The 13,036-nt window shown below is 43.9% G+C and overlaps 1 protein-coding gene across 1 annotated transcript in view; it reads right to left on the reverse strand.

Moving 5' to 3' along the window:
* WNT3 (Wnt family member 3) overlaps positions 1-3,548 on the reverse strand; it is a 95,802-nt gene extending 92,254 nt beyond the window's left edge. The window contains exon 1 of the mRNA XM_020997270.2: positions 3,348-3,548. Within this exon, the coding sequence (XP_020852929.1) occupies positions 3,348-3,427 (80 nt within the window). The 5' untranslated portion in view covers positions 3,428-3,548. The remainder of the gene's footprint in view (positions 1-3,347) is intronic.
* Positions 3,549-13,036: the final 9,488 nt, after the last annotated feature.

The raw sequence follows: 13,036 nt of genomic DNA on the forward strand, positions 1-13,036 counted from the left end.
AGGCACTGTTCCTCTTGCATAGACACAGCACATATGGGGCTGCTGATGTTCATACAGGCACAGGTGAATAATGTTGGCATAGATACACATAGTACAGACACAAGCCCAGACATAGACACAGACAAGAACATAGACAGCAATACAGGGCACTGACCCTCTTGCAGGTACGTAACGTTGATATTGTCACAGACGCAGACACAGAAATAGAATCACTGACCCTCCCATAGGTACAAGCACAGACCCATAGCATTGACACAATCACACACACGGATGCAGACACAAAAACAAGCACAAACATGGATGCAGACCCAGAGGCACTGACCGTCAGACAGGTGCAGACACACATTATTGACATGGACACACACACATACACACACCTACAGGGCACTGACCCACAGATAAAGAGGGACTGACCCTCCTATGGGCATAGACAGACACACAGAGGGGCTGACCACCTTGCACAGGCATAGGCATACAGAGGCACTGGTCAGACTTATACAGACATAGAAGAACACCCAGAGGCACTGACCCTCACACACATACAGACAGACACAAAGAGGTGCTGACCCTCACACACACACACACACACACACACACACACACACACACACACACACTGATCTTGTATAAATTGACACACAAACAGAGGCACAGACAAATGGACGTAGGCGGACCCACCATTACCAACGCTGGCAGTCCTTGACATGAACACAGGTGCCCCCCACCCAGAGGCACTGACTGACCCTCATGGAAAAACACAGACCTGGGCACGGACACCACCACCCCCTCCATATACACAAACATGATAAAATACAGAGATACATGAATCTTTCTCCTCCACACCCAGACAAAGCAACCCTGCTTCCCTTCTCTACTCTGATTTGTCTGACACCATGAATACGGCACTGAGGGTGGACCTGGCCTGGCAGGCTCACAGATAGATAGCCTTTCAAATGGCCCTTTCCTTGGCCTAATTCTCCCTCTCGTGGCAACTTCCAACGGGTAGCGTTTCAAACCACCATTTAAAAAATCCACCTCCAAACCCAATGCTCCTTTCCTTAGCCAACTGATGCCTTCCCAGCTGGCTTTGTCCATTACTGACAGTACATTCTTGGGTCTGTTTACCAGGTACCTTTGACAGGGATGGGACAAGACTGGCCTCCCTGCTCCCACCTCCTGCCTTTCGGAGCTGATTTTGCCTCTTTCCCACGGGTTCCCCTACTTCATTCCTTCCCTTGTCTGGGAGCTCTGCCTGTGCAAAGAACTGAACTCATCCTTGGATCTGAAGAATGGCTGTGGAGGGTAGGTCTCAGCAGCTACTTACCCCCTCAACCCTCTGCCACAAACTGCAGAGACCTCCATCACCCAAGAAAAGCCCACCCCCTAGAAGACGGGATTCTATTTTCTTAGCCTTTTCTCCCGGGGAAGACATCTCCCCAGCCTTCTCTTCCTTTAACCACTCAACTCAGTCAAATGCAGAGCTGCATCCCATGCTGAGCCAGTCCAAAGAAAGACTCTCAAGCTATCCTGCAGAGATGACTTCCCAGCGACCTTCTGACTATATAATTTGAGTCTCTCCTGACTGCATAGTCCTTACTGCCTATAACCTATGTGCCCTCCTTTCTCCCACCCCCAAAATCCCCCTTCCAGGCCCTCATTCCCCTCAGGCAAAAACACTGCTACTTTTCCAGTAAAGATAGAAGAAAAAAAATTGGGGGGGGGGGGAAGGAGAGAGAACAGGCAACCACATTTAAGATTTCGATATTCTCCTTTTCTTTTTCTTGTTTGTTCGTTTTTAATCTTGAATCGGGAGGGTGCTGCAAGACAACGCTTCATATTGGCCCAAAAGGTCATTTTCCCCTTTCCAAAGCAACCAGGGTGGGAACTGGATGGAAGTGGATGAATTTTATGAGATGGATGATGAAAAATGAGGATTTGAGTTCTTTTGGACTGTATTCCTTGCAGCAGAGCCCAATGGGCACTTTTCACTTGGGTTCTCCTGAAGGGAGAAGCAATCACACTCCTGATATTTTTGGAAATTCAACCAGCCCAAATTTCTCTTCAGCCCTTTCCACCCCTATCTCCTCTTCCCGTCCCCCTCCCATCCAAACCGTTCATCATCATCTTGGGGGAAGATTCATTAATTGAAGTTTTCTGGAATGTGGGTGGTTGGAGGGTAGTGGGGAGACTCAGAGGGATTTAAAGAAGCTGGTTTTAGTCTCCTTCTCTCTCCCGACTCCCTGTACCTGCCAAAGGGAGGGAGGCTGTGTCATTCGGTAAACAAGAAACAGCTTCCTATACCAGAGAGTCACAATGTAATGTTACTCAACCTGCCTCCCACTCCTCGTTTTCCCATCTTCATTTTCTAAAATTTGTTTTCTATTTTCCTTTCTCTGAGAAGGAACTGTCCCTTTCTCCCCGGCTTTCTTGTTCCCTTTTCACTTTTCTTTCTCTTTAGAAAAGAAATTAATTTGAAATGGTGAATTATTTAATTTTTTAAAAAAACCTTGACAACTCCATATAAAACAAACCTCATTTCCCCTCTACACCCCTCCCATTCACCCCCAGTATGAGAAAGGAAGAAATGAACGAACTCGAAATTAAATGGCACCTTCGTTAGCGGCTCAAGCCGGCCACGCTCACTTTGGAGGGTCTGGATTAACACAGCTTACATAGGAGAATATGGTGATTTTTTTTTTTAAATCACATTGCTCCCCCACCCTCCTACCCCCTATCCAAAAGTCCCTTAAAGCCTTTGGCCATTTGAAAAAGGAAAAAAAAAAGATAAATGATGTTGATTCTTGGGGGGAGGTGGATCCCTTTCTAGAGGATGAGATAGAGTGGGGGTGACAGAACATAAGAATTCTGCACAAAGCCCCAAATTCAGCCAGAATAACCCAGATATGGAGATGGGAGCGTGTCTCTGTCTAGGCATTCAGAGATAGATCTTTTTTTTTTTTTAAGAAACCCAGTTGCAATTGAAGGAAGGGATTCCGGGGACCATGGCTTGGGGGGGGGGGTGCTGTTGGATTTAAGGAATGGAAAAAAAAGAGTCCTTCATAAACAGGAGGAGGGGGGACTCTCCAACCTTTGCAATTAATGGAAAGAAAATGGTGATTAACACAACCTAGGACTTTAATTCTGAAATTGAAGGCAATAGCAGCATAGGAATTCAAGCAACCTATTTCTCATGGTGGGGGTGGGGGGAGCCCTGGAAGGAGGAGAGAAAGGAGAAGCAACGAACTAGTCTCCCACCCTTACTCCCAACACCAGTACCACCTCCCTTCCCCCTTACCCTCCAGAATATGAAAGAGAAAATGAGGAGCAGGGGAAAAGACGACTCTTACCACCAAATTGGGTAACCGGCTAAGACCTTGGTGCCACTGAACAGGAAGGAGAAGAGAAATCCAAGCAGGTGGTGATCCATTAGTCCTGGGTTGGAGGAGGAAGTTTGCAGGCAAACATGAAGAGGGGAAGCGAACGCCCCCAATAGTTGGAACAAAGTCCACTTGAAATTGGAAATGACTTTCGGGTTTGTCAGAAACGCACCTTCACCAGCCTTCCCCCCCCCCACCCCTTTCCAAGAGCTCAGAGAAACAGGGTTTGAGGATGTCAGCAGGCAACCAATCAGAACGCTCGGCCTAAGGTAAGAGATGAGTCTATAGTTCAGAGCTGTCAATCATGCCTCCCCTCCCTCCCCTCCCTCCCCGGCCCCACAACTTGGTCTCGGGCTGGGAAGGGCACAGCCCTACCAAACTTGTGAAAAACCCTTTCCTCTGGGGATAATTAGATTTCTCCCCAAGTTCATTTGGGGGGACACCAATGGCTAGTCCCAGCATCTGGCCCCGGAGGGAGAGCTCTACTTTGATACGGTTTGGCCGACTGACCATTGGGTGGGGCTGGGTTTGTTAATTAATTAATTTATTTATGTATTTATTTTGGGTGGTGTGGGTGGGGGGAGGTGAAGATGGGGTTGGGGGAGGTTGGTGAAATGGCAGATGATTTTTCTGCTGGGGTAACTACTAATTTCTGGTGGCCTGAGCCCAAGGAAAGATCTGGAAGAACCCAAAACCTCTGCTTTCATGCTGTTTAAAACGCTAAGGTTTTTCAAAGCAGTAATGGGTGTCTGCATGAGAAGGTGGTCTCGAAAGCCCCCAGCCTGTCTTCTTGCCTCAAATCTATCCTGTTATTTTTCCACTGCACAGTAAAACTTACTGAATAAAACTCTCCTCCTGAGGTATTGGGAATCTTAAAGAAGGATCTGGGGAGTGCTTTGAGATCTTGGGATGAAAGGCACCAGGGGAAAGTGCCCTGCGTTATTGGATTATTTTGTCAGGGATCAGATCAGTATCGGGACCTCCTGCTGCCTTTGCATTTCCTGCAACTGACACCACACTGGGTCAGTTGCATTTCCTGCTTGTAGCCAGTTTTCACTTGCTGTCTTCCCTTCCCCCCCCCCAATTATCCAGTGCCTCTTGGATCTAGGTCTCTACCCCTTCCCCGAGGCAAATTAGAAAAACCTCCCTAACCCACCCATTCCTTAGAGAAGTATTTGGTTGGGCTTTAGAATTTCTTTTGGAGGACAAGGGAAGGGGATTGTTGACCGAAAGCCTTATCCTAGGGGCCCAGTCCAACAAAGAAATAAGTTCACCCCTCTCTAGTAGAACACCTGAGCCTCTTGATTCGTTCTTGTGAATAGAACCTGGGACTTGGAGTCAGAAAGAACTGGGTTTGAATTGTATCTCAGACACTGCCTAGCTGTGTAACTCTGGGCAAATCGCTCTCCGCCCTCTCTACCTCAGTTTCCTCATCTGTAAAATGGAGATGATAATAGCACTTCACAGGGTTATCGTGAGGATCGAATGAGTTAACAAATTTAAAGTTCTTTGCAAACCTTAACGCTGTATAAATGCTGGCAAGCTTTTTACCGACTGACCTTAGCTTCTTTACCCAGAATCCAGACAGATTAAACTTTCTCTATTTCACCTCTACACCTTCCCTACTTCCTATGGGAACTCATCTCAGGGTCTGAGCAACCTTGGAAGCACCCCCAAATCCCTGGTCTCTTCCTTTGTTCACACTCAGTTACCTTCCAAAACCTGTCTGCCTTCTTTTACTCCCCAGGAAAAGTCATAAAGTTGAGGATATTTTTAAGGATTTCCAAGCACCTTCAGACACCCAGTAGGGAATTCTTACAACCTCCCTTCCTACAAAGAAGTAGCATTCCATAATGGAAAAACTGAGCAGGAAGGGAGGGAGAAGAGGTAGCATAAGGGTGTGTTGTCCTATAGAAGAACCCCCTTCCTCCCAAAGGCCTATCTCAGCAAAAAGTCCAGGGTTTGGCGATGAGCTCCCTCTTTGCTCTCCCTCCCCTTCCTCACTTAAAGCCCACCTCATTCTCTTTGCTCTCTCCTTCTCTGCCCCTCCTGGGCTGGCCACATTCCAGACCTTAGTCTCCCTAAGATTCCCAGAAGGTATGAGTTGTGGCACTGTGCTCACGAGCAATGCAGGGATATACCACAACAGGTACAGGGGAGCACCCTAATAAGGGGGCACAAGGTTATCTGTCCCTGGAAAAGATTATTAGGCTGCTCACTGGCAATTTGAGGGAAATCTAACCCCTGAGGCTCATCCTGGCCCCTTTGAGAGCCCTGTCCTTAGAAAAGGGACAAGGGCAAGGGGGGGAAGCACAATTCTTAGAACCCACACAGGGTTCAGAAATTCCTTGAACCCCAAACAGACTCCCTAACCTCTGATCCTTGCTCCCCTCAGTTCCCAAAGCTTTGTGATTCCCCATCTTCAAACCTACTGCCCTTTCTGCATTCTCTGCATAGGGATCCTTCCCCACACCAAGTCCTTCTGGCAGAGGCTCAGCAGCTCCTGAATTGGCCCCTTGGGGCAAATGAAGGGGTCGGTGGGGGTGGGGGGGTTGGGTAGCTGCCTGGGCTTGTCCTGCCTTCTGCAATGTTCTTAGCCAAGGTGCACGTCTGGTGGGGGTGGATGGGGAAGAAAGATGAAAGAAAGAGGAGGGAAAGGGAGAGAGAAAGAAAGGAAAGAGATGCAAAGAAGAGAAAGAAAGGAGGAGAATAGAGGACAGAGAGGGAGGTGGGGCAGAGATGAGGGAAAGAGAAAGGAAAAGGGAGAGATGAGGGGAAGAGTAAGAGGAGAGAACATGGAAGAAGAGAAAGGGGAGATGGGGAAGGGAGGAGGGGCCTAAGAGATGAAGGAGAGAGAGAAGTGGGGGAGAGGGAAGAGAAAAAGAAAGATCTAGTTAATGGGGTGCTGGATTAAGGAGTTACCCAAAGAACTAGTGTGAGTAGGGGAGCATTAGGAGTGATGGTTCTTGAACTTTTTTTAGTAGCCCCAAGTGTTTTTATAAAAGACTTTTTAAAAAATTCACCTGAAAGGTTATTTACAATTGTACCTTCTATTTTTTTTTTCATGGAAGAAAACCAGAGTCCCAGGTCCAAGAAACTAAGGTGTTGATCTCCCCTCCCTGATATGGATTTAAGGTGTGCAAAGCCCTTGTACTGACCCTAAACGACCCTGCTCTTCCACCTCCCCTTACTCTACTCTTTCCCCTTACTGCTTGTCAGCTCAGGATGGGAAATCTCTCTGAGAGGTGGGTCAGGAGGAAGCCAGTTTCAGACACCAGAGTCCTCACTGAGTCCTTCCATGGAAATGTTAAGAATATGGAGATCAAACACCCAGTCCCCATTTATCCACACTAGTCCAGGCTGAGGAATGATCTGAACTCTTCCAAACCCTCTAGCTCCTATGAATTTATGCTCTAGAGATGTAAAGGTAGGAGTCAGGTATGTGGATTAAAGTCTCCTTACACTGAAATTTAGAAGGATGACCCTTTCTGTATATTCATGGATATATTCATGGTATGTATGTAAGGTGGGAGGGAATGGTGCGAAGCAGGAAGAAAGGAGTCCATCTCTATTAGGACAATTCAATTCAATTCAATAGGCACTTATTGAACTCCTATGTTCCAAGCCAGTTCCTTATGCTATATTCCTTAGCATCTGAGCAAGATGCTAAGTTTACAAAGACGTTTTGTTCCTTACCCTAAAGGAGCATACATTCTATTGGGGGAAGGAGGAACAAGATATACACAAATATGTCCATTCAAAATATATACAAATACATGTGTGTGAACAAATGTAAAGCAATGGAGAGGGGTACTCACAACTTGGGGAATCTTGTAGGAGGTAGCCAGAGCTGGAGCCAGGGCTGCCAAGAAACAGAAACATGGGAGGAGAACATTCCAGGTTTGGGAGAGAGACTAAGCAAATGCTCGGAGGTAGGAGATGGGATATTGGCTACAGGAAACAGCAAGTAATTATATTTGACTGAAGCATATAGTAAGGGAGATGAGAGTAATACAAAATCAATCTGAAAAGATAAGAGCTAGGGTATGAAGGATTTAAATGCTGAAAGGAGGTGTTTGAACTTTATTCTAGAAGCCATAAGGAGCAGGCAGTGACAAGGTCAGACTTATGCTTTAGGAGTATCAATTTGGAAGCTTCGGAAGATGGATTGGAGTGGGAGGAGCCCAGATATAAGGAAACCAATGAGCACAATATTGCAGTAATCCCAGTGACAGGTTATGGAAGACCAAACTAGGATATTGGCTGTTCGGATTGGACTACCCTGGAAGGGAACCACACTTTGAACTTTGAACTGAGATTGGAAGATTTTCCAGAAGAGAGGGTCAGAGCACCAGAGCTTATCTGATAACCCTCATCGAAGCTTTGGAGGTTTTTGGATTGGTTGGTCTGAAGGAAGGGCCCTATGGGCAAGCTAGGGACATTAGAATAAGAGTGACCAGCCTAGGAAGATGGTAGAGTCAGAGAGGAGATAGGAATTTTCAGAGCAGGACTGCTCTACCGACCTGGGAGTGAGGACAGGTCAGAAGGGTGAGGGGAAAGTTCTGATAAGAGAACAGTCAATCCTTCATTGGGATTTAGGACTTGCCTTTATTCTGGCCCCTTCATGTCCCCTGATTGTCCCCAACCTACTCTAACCCCCACGGTTTCAGGTCTAACAACCCTCCCCCAACCCCCATCCCCAAGAAAGACAAAAGAAGAGACTGAGGAATTGATTTTGCTAGCAAATCTGAATTGAGTAGCTACCATGAATAATTATTTATGTTATTTACAATGATAAATGGCTTCTAAGGTCCTTCCAACTCTAAATTTATGATTGCATAATCCTAAGGCACTGTATAAGGCAGAAAAATGCAGGTTAGAAAAGAAGGATAAGGGCCTAAAAGTATAAAACCTTTGAGAGCCAGAGCTGAAAGGAATCATTTAGTCTAACCCCTCACTCTAGAAATGAGTAAACTGAGTCTCAGTTCTATGGTTCCATGAATATAGGACCGTCCAGCTGTAACAGATAACCTGTCTGACTTGCCCAAGATCACACAGTTAATTAAGATCATGGTTTTAGACCTGGAAGCAGTAGGTAGAGGAAAATATTTAATAACCAGCTCTCCAAAATCCCTAGCATCCTTTTAAGTTTAATCTGCAATATTAATTTTTCTCCATCACTGTCTTAAGTTTAGACAATCAACCAAAATGAATAAAACACTGATTTCTAGTTAATTTCTGAGTTTTGGGGAGCCAATCAGTTAGCTGATACTTATTTAGTACCGTGTGGACATGTATTTAAGAAACATGGATTGGGATTTGCTAACCTCAGAGTGCTTACTAATAGAGGACAGAAGACATAAATATGGAAAATGGAAGAGAGATATGATCCCTATCTTTAAATATTTGAAGGCCTGTGATACGGAAGATTGTTGTTGTTTGTCCTTCTTTCTTGAAGAGGAGCATGACATCAGGAAGATGATGCTATGACTTGCAAGTGAATTGGATTTAAGTGAGGGAGGGCTGTGCAAAGTCACCAGCCTCACTTTCTCCTCTGGAGCCATCTGGGTCTGGTGGCAAGATATAGATCAGGATGACTGGAGATGGCCCCTGATGTGGAAGAAATTAACGAATTAATGAATCCATGAATGAGCATTTACTGTCTTTTAGGTGCTAGATTCTAGGAATAAAAATACAAATTGAGACAGCTTTTGCCTTCAAGGAGCTTACATTTCTTTTTCTTTATTTTTAATTTATGAACTAAAACAAGCATTTCATAACATAACATAACATAAACATAACATAACATAAAAAGAAATGATTGTACATGAAACTGCAAATCTATCATGTACAACTTGCTATTCCTTTTAAATATATAATAAAGTTATCATGTAAATTTCTTTTCTTTTTTTTCCTTTTTTCTCCTACCTCCCCCAGAGGTGGCTATCATTAGACATAGATATATAATATATATGTAAAATCATTCTATACACATTTCTATTTATCGGTTCTTTCTCTGGATGCAGATAGCATCTTCCTTCATAGGTCCTTTGTAGTTAATGTGGTCAATGTAGTCAATTAGTTAATGTAGTCAAAAGGATTGTATTATTTCTCTGGGCTTCTTAATATGTGAATTCTATGATTGCTAAAAGCCAAGAAGGGGATAGATGGGGCAGAGACTTTGTTAATAGGTTAGAGAATGATGGGAGGCGGGAGAAGAGAAAGGAAAGAAGTACACAAAGCCTCCTGGTGTATGAGATCTTTGGAATTAGCATGTAGGACAGTCCCTGGGACCACTATTTCAAACCCCCATTTGTACTGACAGACTGGTTTCCCAAAAGACAGCTGGCTACTACTCCCATCTGGATTTCAGAGACAACTGTAAGGGGTTTGGGGTTTCTTTTAAATGCTATTGCTCATGAGTCCCTACTAGTGTGCTTCCCTCAATGATTATCAGTTACTCTCAATTAACCAGCCAGAGTTAATCAGCTTTTAGTTAGGGATATTTACTACACTAGTATAGCCAGTACAGTTGGGATGAACTATCCCCCCCAAAATCCGGAGCTCACTCTGCCTCAAATACGTGAAGAATCCAGGAGAAAGTAGGCTCAAGCTCGTAGAGATTATGCACAAATCGGATGCTCACTGGTTAGGTGGAAGTTCTTTTCTCCCTCTGTGGAATCCTCAGGAAGCTTTTCTTGGCCATGGTGTAGCTTTCTGTTGGGCTCATCGTACAGTTCTGAAGTTGCTTTTCCTCACTGTGTTTGCCCTAAGCTCCTCAGTTCTAGGGAACACTGTTAAGATACAAATAGAAAGTTCCCTCCCGCCCCCCAAAAATGTTTGCCTATCTTTCAAAGTTCTCATGGTTATTGTCCAGTTAAGGCAGGGGAAGAGGGAGGGAAAAGATACAGTTTTTCTTCCCCACCAAGAAATTCACCATCAGTGACCTTGATGAAGCTGCTCCACCTGGAATGCTCAGATTCTGAGTTGGCTTGCTATTTTATCCAAGACTCACAGGGTATGATGGAGTCTCTTCAGCCAATCCCAATACACTTGGAATTGTAGTCTCATTTCATTTTATCCAGTGGATAGAAGCATTATTTCTTCTTCGAAATAACTAAGGGCTTTTCAAACTAGTTTGATACCTTTGATTTATGAATTAATTCAGTAGAGGTATTCTTATCTGATAAACAATATTAGGATCTCAGGATGTGGCATATTATTAGTTACTTTAAGTAGGACTAGGAAGATTGATTCATCAATTCAACCAATCCCTTCCCAACCAGCCTTAAAAAAAAAAGAGAGAGAAAGAAAGGGATGGGATATGGAGGACAAGATTGGAGGAGAGCAATATACATATGAAATTCTGACTCTACTACTAATTACATGCATGATCTTGGAGAAGTAATTTCTCCTCTCTGGGCTTTAGACCCCTTCTAGATCTACATTTATGATGATTGACATAACTTAAACAAAGACTCAGTGGTAAAAAGAGGGAGCCTTGAGAGGCCACAAGAGAACAGATGATTTAGATTGAGAGTGCATGAAGAATCTCTTCCAGTTTAAAAAAAATCACCAAAGAAAGGATTCCATAAGATCCTTAACTCTCCCACTCATGTGTTCTAGTTAGATTTATTCACTCACTGGACAGATAAAAAGCCTTTGTACAGAAGTAAGGAAGGGGAAGCTAGGTGGTGCAGTGGATATGGTCCCAGCCCTTCAGTCAGCAGGACTTGAGCTAAAATCTGGCCTCAGACACTTATTATCCATGTGACGCTGGGCAAGTTGCTTAATTCACCTTGTTTGCCTCAGTTCTCCATCTGTAAAAGGAATAGGGGAAGGGCCTGGCAAACCACTCCAGTATTTGTGCCATGAAAACTCCAAATGGAGTCACAAAGAGTCAGACACTATTATTTGACTAAACCCCAATAACAATGATAGGAGTGAGGAGAACTGACATCACTTATTAATTGTACCACTAATTCATGATCTGAAAGTCACCAATCACTCTCCGGTATTCAATTTATTTACCTACAAAATGAACATGATATCTAAGATTCACTTCAGAAAGAAAGTTCTTAATTTTATAAAATTTATTGAGTTTCTCCTATATGCAAAGACCTATGCAAAGACTGTGTTCAGATGGATGAAGGGGTAAAAAGAAAAATAGTTTTGCCCATGAGGACATAACAGTCTTTTGAAAGGATTTAGCCATGGTCCTCAAGAAGGCAAAAAGAAGAAAGTAATCATCCATCACATGCTGGATACTAATGTTCTTCTTCTGATGGTTCCCTTCTGTGGTAGAAACAGTATCTGCTTCTAATCTGGCTAGAACCCATGGCAGCAGGTAAACTCTATCATGCAGCTAGAAATTCACTAGAAGATCTACAAAGTCCCTGCCATATAAGTTAGTGTTGCCACAAAAAAAGTTGTACTGAGAATGGATTCTTTCTCAAGATTTAATTGATCCTGGGGACCAACATAGTGCAATGGGTGCCTCAGGCATAACACCCTAGTGCATTAGTAGCTGGTGCTTCTTAAGCTTAACATTTTCCATTGTCTTACTAGTCAACACCCCTTTTCAACTGGGCTTATAATTTTGGTCAGCTGTGAGGGAAGGGACTCCCACCGAATTGCACCAGTGCTGTATCTTTGATGATTGTCTTTTTCATGCTATTACTGAGTACTCTCCTTTTGTTAAATATTATATGACATATAAGTACTAGATGGCACAATTGAAAAAGCACTGAACCCCAAATCAGGAAGACCTGAGTTCAAATCCAGCCTTAGACATTTACTAGTTATGTGACCCTAGGCAAGTCACTTATCTGTTTGCCTCAGTTTTATTAACTATAAAAATGGTGATAATAATAGCTCACAGGATTGTTGTTGAGGATCAAGTGAGATAATCTTTGTGAAGTGCTTAGCCCAATGCTTAGCACATAGTAGGCACTACATAAATGTTTATTCTTTCCCCCTTCTCCTCAAGAATCTCCTTTTTTCCAGCCCCAAGCCTATACCACTAGACCTGTCAGCATCAGGCCTTGTCTATTATATTTGTTGTCTACAGGATTGCTTTCAAATACTCTTGTGGTTGACCTCGTGGCTGAGATGGGGAAAAGGCAATATACAGAGAAGGGAGCCTTAGAGATTAGGTGGTCTGATATAGGAATAGTACGTTATCAAGTCCTTTCAGTTGGACCAGGAGGGAGTCCCTGCTGAACTGGTAAGATTAACCTGCTGGTGTTTGAGGAGGTCAGGAGGAAAGAGAAAGATATTACTATCAGGCTCCACATTCCCTGACTGTTGCTCATGACCCCAGAAAGTCTGGTTCTCTAGCATAATCCAAGTCAAGTTAACAAGCATTTATTAAGCGCTTATTATATGCCAGGCAATGTGCTAAGCTCTGAGGATACAAAGAAAGGTAAAAACACCCCCTGTCTTCAAGGAGCTCACAATCTAACTGAAAATGAAAGTAAGTGAAAGTAATCCACCTCCATTTATGCAGCAGCTAGAAATGGCAGTGTAAGTTCCCTCAGTCTGTAAGGATTTTGCCCACAAAGCAGAGAGACAACTCGTGGATTTAGTAACAACACAAGTTAAAAGGAATAATTCTTATGGGAGGCGCGGATCAGCTTCATTTGACAAATATGGTCTCT

Source organism: Phascolarctos cinereus, unplaced genomic scaffold (genome assembly GCF_003287225.1).
Source record: "Phascolarctos cinereus isolate Bilbo 61053 unplaced genomic scaffold, phaCin_HiC Scaffold_5;HRSCAF=322, whole genome shotgun sequence".
NCBI lineage: Eukaryota > Metazoa > Chordata > Mammalia > Diprotodontia > Phascolarctidae > Phascolarctos > Phascolarctos cinereus.